The sequence below is a fragment of the Lonchura striata genome, chromosome 9, assembly GCF_046129695.1.
Source record: "Lonchura striata isolate bLonStr1 chromosome 9, bLonStr1.mat, whole genome shotgun sequence".
Taxonomy (NCBI): Eukaryota; Metazoa; Chordata; class Aves; order Passeriformes; family Estrildidae; genus Lonchura; species Lonchura striata.
Window position 1 is genome coordinate 358296 of NC_134611.1, and position 6383 is coordinate 364678.

At 53.8% G+C, this 6383-nt stretch overlaps 1 protein-coding gene across 1 annotated transcript; it reads right to left on the reverse strand.

Annotated features, from left to right (window-relative positions):
- Nucleotides 1-608: 608 nt before the first annotated feature.
- On the reverse strand, nucleotides 609-3459 carry FASLG (Fas ligand). Its single transcript, XM_077785234.1, has 5 exons — nucleotides 3054-3459; nucleotides 2681-2726; nucleotides 2569-2597; nucleotides 1742-1766; nucleotides 609-1003 (listed from the first exon to the last, which is right to left on the reverse strand). The coding sequence occupies exons 1-5, from the start codon at nucleotides 3405-3407 to the stop codon at nucleotides 609-611; spliced, it is 849 nt and encodes a 282-aa protein (XP_077641360.1). The 5' UTR covers nucleotides 3408-3459.
- Nucleotides 3460-6383: the final 2924 nt, after the last annotated feature.

The following is a 6383-nucleotide window of genomic DNA, read 5'->3' on the forward strand; positions in this document are numbered from 1 at the left end:
GCTGCTGCTGGCATGTTCCTTGCAAGGCAGCTGGGATGAGTTAAATAAAGTGGTTGGGGAGCATTTTCTGGGTTGGGAACGGTCCATAGCTTAACACCAAATGAACACAGCACCTATCCCAGCCCAGACAGCAGGAGCTGCCTGTGGTACAGCAGTCCCACAGTGCTGGGCAGCGCCTGCCATGGCTCAAGGGGAGCAGTTGTTCACACTGCTCATCCCCACACCACTGTCTGTGGTGTCGTGGCACGACCCAGACACCTCCATAACACCCCCCAGCTGTCCCCACCAGGGCTGTGACACCACGGGGAGCAGCAGATCCCACCATCTTCTCAGGCAGTAGTGAGTTCCAGCAGGGTCTTCTGCACGCCACTTTCTGAGTTTGTTGGGGTTTTTGTAAGGAGAATATGTGCAATTCTCTTCAGGCTGATGCAGCACAGCCTGGTGCTTTCCAGGTGTCCGCTTTCAAGCCTTTCCCAGTTGCTTGGATCCCCTCGTGCTGAAGCCCAAACACGGTTTCTGGCTGGGTTTTGTGGTGCCCAGGCAGGACTCAGCCCTCACACATCCGTGTGGGTGTGGGTGTGTGAAGGGGCTGCCAGCCACGCTCCCTTTCAAAGCTTAAACAAACCAAAGAAAGTCTTGGATTCCTCAAAGTTCACCAGGGCGATTTTGGAGACGTTGACGTGCAAGCTGTCCATCTTCCTGAGCTTGAAGAGAGCCCCCAGGTAGCTGTTGCGGGCCCACATCCTCTGGTCCTTGCAGAAGTTGGTGGCTTTGTCCTCCATGAGCACGAGGCTGCCCGGGGAGGCCGGGTTCCTCTTGTACACCACGTGGGACAGGAGGTGGCTGTCACAGGCGCTGCCGCGGAACAGCACCTGCGAGTACACGAAGTAGAGCCCCGCCTCGCTGACCAGCAGCCCCCGGTCCCGGTACTGGATGCCGCTGGTGTAGGCATGGCCAGAGGTGGGCTCCCACTCCAGGGGCAGGTCCCGCTGGGCTGGGTTGCCTGGAAGCCAAAACGAGACCCAACAAAATGGTGGGAAGCACATTGGGTCGGGTGGTTTTTGCTCAGGTCGCACCCCACGTCACGAGGCAGCCGTTCTCCAAGCCTTGTCTGCAGTGTGGGAAGTCCTCCCAGGCCTCACCCCTCACCAGTGCCAGCTCCAGTGCCACCTCCTGCCCTGCACACCCCAAAAACCAAGCCAGAGCCAGGTTTTGCTGAGAAGCATAAGTGAGGGGGAGGGTTCTGTCTGAGGAGCAAATTTCCACTGTCAGAGCAGACATGTCACCCAAGGAGGACAGCAAAGCCTCTGTGGGGTGGGCTCCTCATAACGCCAGCCATGGCACCCCTGAGCCCATCCCAGCTGCCATGGGACCCTCTCTGAGCCCATCCCACTGCCATGGACCCCTGAGCCCATCCCAGCTGCCATGGCACCCCCTGAGCCCATCCCAGCTGCCATGGACCCCTGACCCCATCCCAGCTGCCATGGGACCCCTGACCCCATTCCAGCTGCCATGGCACCATCAGAGGCCATCCCGGCTGCCATGGGACCCTCCCTGAGCCCATCCCACTGCCATGGACCCCTGAGCCCATCCCAGCTGCCATTGCACCCCCTGAGCCCATCCCAGCTGCCATGGACCCCTGAGCCCATCCCAGCTGCCATGGCACCATCAGAGGCCATCCCGGCTGCCATGGCACCCCTGAGCCCATCCCACTGCCCAGCCCTGCTCCCCCAGCACGTACCTGTTACATGGGCTGCCCTCCTCACCTCCTTCCCCTGCCCTGCACAAAGATAGAAAAGACATTGGCCACAAGCTCCACGGAGGAGTCAGCCCAGAGAGCAGGGGGCACCTGAGACCCTGCAAAGCCTCCATCCCACTGCCAGGCGGGGAGTGGAGCTGCCCTCAGGAAGGGAGAGCACAGCTGGGAAAGCTCTGCCTGCCCTGCAGGCCTGAGTTCCCTTTGGAGAGATGGGCCCATTCCAGTGACTCTGTATTTGGAGCCCATCCCACTCCATCCCTTCACTTCTCCTCAACATCTACTTCATCTTCTCTAATTTCAGAAGCAGCCTTTTCTTTTCAGAAGCCAATTAAATTTTCCTCTCCGCTCCCCCTTCTCCTTTACACTATTTCCCTTTATCCAGCTGCCTCAAGAAATTCAGGTTTATTATTTATGTTCAGTCTCTGCTAAAGAAGCCTGTGATCAGAGCACTGGGCATTGCAGTTCAAATGAGAGCTCACCTTCCCCTAAAGAGGAAAATTTATTGGCATAGGAGTTGATAAGAACCAGGACTTCCCTTTCCCAAGAATTTTGCTATTTCAGGGTTTTTTTTATTCAGTATCAGAACAAATTTGAAAATAAATTTTCTAATTAATAAAATTCTCAAGGGGGAAAAGATGAAAACTTTTCAGATCTAGAAAAAGCTGTCTAGAGGACTGAATATCTCTTTCTGACTTGGTCATTTTTGAAAAGGATATCCTCACTTATAACATTAACATGGAATGCAAAAGAAAAGCAATAGTTTGGAAGTTCAAACCACAATTCTTAAATTGTTCCAGCCAAATTGAAACCTCTCTTTTTTTTTTTTTTTTTTTTTTCCCTAAATGAAATCTAGAAGAATTGGCAGGTTCTTGTGGAAAGTTTCAATTTCACTGAGGGTTCCTCCTGCAGGCACGGACTCACCTGTGAGTTTCTGAGAGACTGGAGGGATGTGCTCAGCGCTGGCAGACTGGCAAGAGAGAAGAGGGACAATGGCTTAGACTGAGAGCATGAGCAGCTGGGGACTGCCTTGGACAGTGGCTCAGTCTGGTGTTTTGGCTCCACGGGGAGCTGCAAAGTGCTAAGAAATACACGGGGAGAGAGCTGGCAGCGCTCGGGAGCACAGAGATGTGCTGATAAATCAGTCACCAACCGAGCAGTCCCTCACGGGAACAAGCAGACAGAGAAATGCCACCGAAATGCCCCCATCCTGCCCCTTGGGAACATCTCAGCCCCGTTCCAAGAGTTCCTTTTCCCCGTTTCCCCAGGGACCTGCTCCCAGCCAGGCAGACCTCACCTCTCGGAGTTCATCCACCTCCTTCTCCAGGTGAAAAATCTTAAATATGCTCAGCCCCACTCCGGTGAAGGCCACCAGGATCAGCAAGAACATGACGAGGAAGCCGACACTTCTCCTTTCCCGGTCGCTGCGTGGCTTTGTGCTCCGGTCGGGGACGGGCGGCGGGAAGGGAGCGGCGGGGGCAGCCCCAGCATCGGCACAGCCGTCCACCCAGAAGATCTGCGGGTAATAATTGAGGTTCTGCTGCACGGGCGGCAGCGGCACGGGCCGGACCTGCCTGCCGGGCTCGTCCTTGCGGCGCCCGAGCCCCGCCGGGCCAGCCCCGGGGGCGGCTCTGCCCTGGTACGGCTGCATCCGTGCGGCTGCGAGGGATGCTGCGACTCCGAAAGCCTCGCAGCATCGGCAGCAAAGCCCCTTCCGGCCCGGCTGGGGCTCGGGAGCCACCCTCCTCCCACAGCCCCGCTCCGACAGCCGCAGCCGCTCCCCAAAAGCGCCCGGGCCGCTGCCTCCGCACTCCCGACCGCCGGCGGGTCCGGCCGGCCGCAGGAACGGCAAAGCCTCCGGACCCCGCACCGCACGGGAGGCACGGAGCCGGGGAGCCCCCGGGGCCGGGGATGCGGAGCGGGGGAGCCCCCGGGGCCGGGGATGCGGAGCCGAGCCCGGGGGATGCGGAGCCGAGCCCGGGGGATGCGGGGGTCGCTCCGTTCCTGGCGGCCAGCCCGCAGCTCCGCAGCGCACGGAGCTCTCAAAGCCTCGGAGGGCAGGAAGGCAGGCGGGCAGAGCTGCCCCAGCGGGAGCAGAGCCAGCTCCGCGGCTGCCCTCTCACCTTCCGAGGAAAAATAGAGAGTCCGGACCATGCCGAAAGGAGCAGCACTTTCAAGAGCTCGTTACAATACCCTAATGAAAAGAGACAGGGACATATCCATTTCTCGATTTCCATTCCTCATGTACTGCAGATTTCTAAGTGGGGACAGTGAGATTTCCCCACAGATTTACAGGTGCACACAAGCAATTAGGGACACTTTTCCTTGCACTTTACAGACCCCTGTTGAAGTGTGTATTTTTATGGGGTAGTGTTCAAAAAAAGGAAATGATTAATACAAGAGCAAACCAGAGATTAATTTCTCCTGTGGCTGAAGGAAGCAATCACAATACACAGACTTTGATCTTGAACATCAAAACTGGGATCTGTAAAAGGCACATTCAAACCTTTGTACACTTGTTTCTCTGAAGCAAGGGCTCAGCTTTGCCTGCAACCACACCAATAAATCAGATGTGCTGACAATGTCTTGCACCACCAGACACCCCACTGCTTTTTGGAGATATTCACCAGCCTTTTGCTTCAGCAGCCATCCACATTACAGGTTTCAACAACTCCATCTAGCTCTTCCTCACACTTCAGGGTTTAAGAGACACAAGAGCAGAAGAAATCCAACCCTAACAAGTTCAAGCTTGGTTGTGCCTAGCCTGGCTCAGTCCCCCTGTCTCTGTCCCAGAACAGCCACCCAAGTCCCCATCCCCTCCCACAGCCATTACAAGAGAGGGTCACACTATGGCTTTGCCTGGAGAGGATCCATTCCACATTTTTCTGACACTGTGTTAATGCCAACAGCTTGTTGAGGTGGGACTGAGGAGAGAGTAGCAGTTTCCCTTAAATGTCACTAGTATTCTTACTCCACACCCACTGCTTCCCGCTTTCACAAAGATGTTTTTTAAAGGGAGGGTGAGAGGGAGAGACAAGGAAACCAACTGAAGCAATTTCAGCTGCACCTTCTTTTTTGGATGCCCAGATGAAGAGCCCAAGATCCTGCTAACACCCCATGTGGTGGCAAACCAAAGGTTGGGGCTGTTTTACCATCAAAAATGCTTAGTGCACAAAATGCTTTCAGGGACCTCTCCCTCTGCTGGCCCTGCTGTCACTCTCCGTTTTCCTGCCACCCCCTTCAGACACCACAAGATGCCAGACACTGACTGGGAGGTGGTGCCAGGCAGGGCTGTGTCTGCAGAGCACATCAGAATCCCAGAGCCACAGGATGGCTGGGGGTGGAAGGGACCTCTGGAAATCCTCTAGTCCAAAAAAGAAAGCAGGTTGTGGTGCCTGCAGGCTCTGTGTTCTGCTGGCTTCAATGCTCAAATGACACAGGATATGAACAGGACCACTGAAATAATGGCAGGACAATTTGCTGTAGGTGGGCACTTCAGGCACGTGAATTTTGCTAGAAGGCCTAGAGCCAGAATTTAGACAAGGCTGAGGCCATCCTAACAAGGACAGCTGGGCAGGAAAACAGGGCATAAAGGAGGACAAAAGGGGTGTCAGATTTGCCTCCACCACCCTATCCCCCTCTTGAACCTGTCTGTACACCCTGTTTCCAGCAGCCCTGTTACATCACTTGAACATGAAGGAATATTTTCCAATGGAAGCACCTTCCATAGCCCTCACCAGAAATTGTTCCCCTTTACCAAACCAACAAAAACATTACACAGACTGCAAAAGAGGATTTGCTCAGAAGAACACTCTCCTTCCCCAATTCACCCGCAGAGGAGAGGTGGGAACTCTTATTAACAAGACACACAATTATGTTAAAGTTGATGGCAGAGAATCAGCCAGCAGCTAAGAGTTTGTATCAGCAGAATTTAGGGACCTGCCTGAAACAGCCCGAAGAAAGCAGGACTTGAACAATGATCCAGATCTAATACTTGACAGAAAATAAACCCTGAAACTCAAAACAAAAACTGAAGTGTGAACCTCTGTGTAGGAGAGGCTCTCACTGTGTTTTGGACAGTCTCTCTGGAAGCAATTAACAACTATTTCCTATTACACTAATGACTAGTGGAAATGGTAAAAAGCAGCTCTTGAAAGCCGCAGGAAGTGCACCCAAGAGCAACTGGGAAAGTTGAGAATCATTCACATTCAAAAACACAGGATTCAACATCATTAGGACAGAGAATTGAATCAGAAGAAAACAAGGCAAGGAACAAAGACTGAAGATCAAGCTCTTTGGGTAGAAAACAATGTGCTAGAAAGAAAACAAGTCTGAAGCTGAGAGGCACCTCAGCTGGACATGAGCTTCCAGCAGGGAAAGCCCACAGGGAAAGCTCCCGTGAGAGCTCACACACAGCTCTGGACAGCACAGACACTCCTGGAATCACTTCACAAGTCTTTGTTCAACTCCAGAGAGGCTCTGGAAGAAGTTGCAGGAACTGTTGGACAGAAAGGAGGTTCAAATTTGTCTGTTCAAGAGCAGATTGGCCGGGAGGGATGGACAGCGTGTGGAAAACCTGTAAAGAGAGGGATGATTTCCAGCTCTTAAATCTCACAGGATAAAAAAG

What these genes read in the sequence shown, in the direction of transcription:
- FASLG (XM_077785234.1), bottom strand. Translation starts at nt 3,407, where the DNA reads ATGCAGCCGTACCAGGGCAGAGCCGCCCCCGGGGCTGGCCCGGCGGGG. An exon ending in AGGTGGATGAACTCCGAGAG is followed by an intron (nt 2,727 to 3,053) that starts GTGAGGTCTGCC and finishes CTCTCTTGCCAG; the next exon opens with TCTGCCAGCGCTGAGCACAT. An exon ending in AAAAAAAAAAAAAAAGAGAG is followed by an intron (nt 1,767 to 2,568) that starts GTTTCAATTTGG and finishes CAGGGGAAGGAG; the next exon opens with GTGAGGAGGGCAGCCCATGT.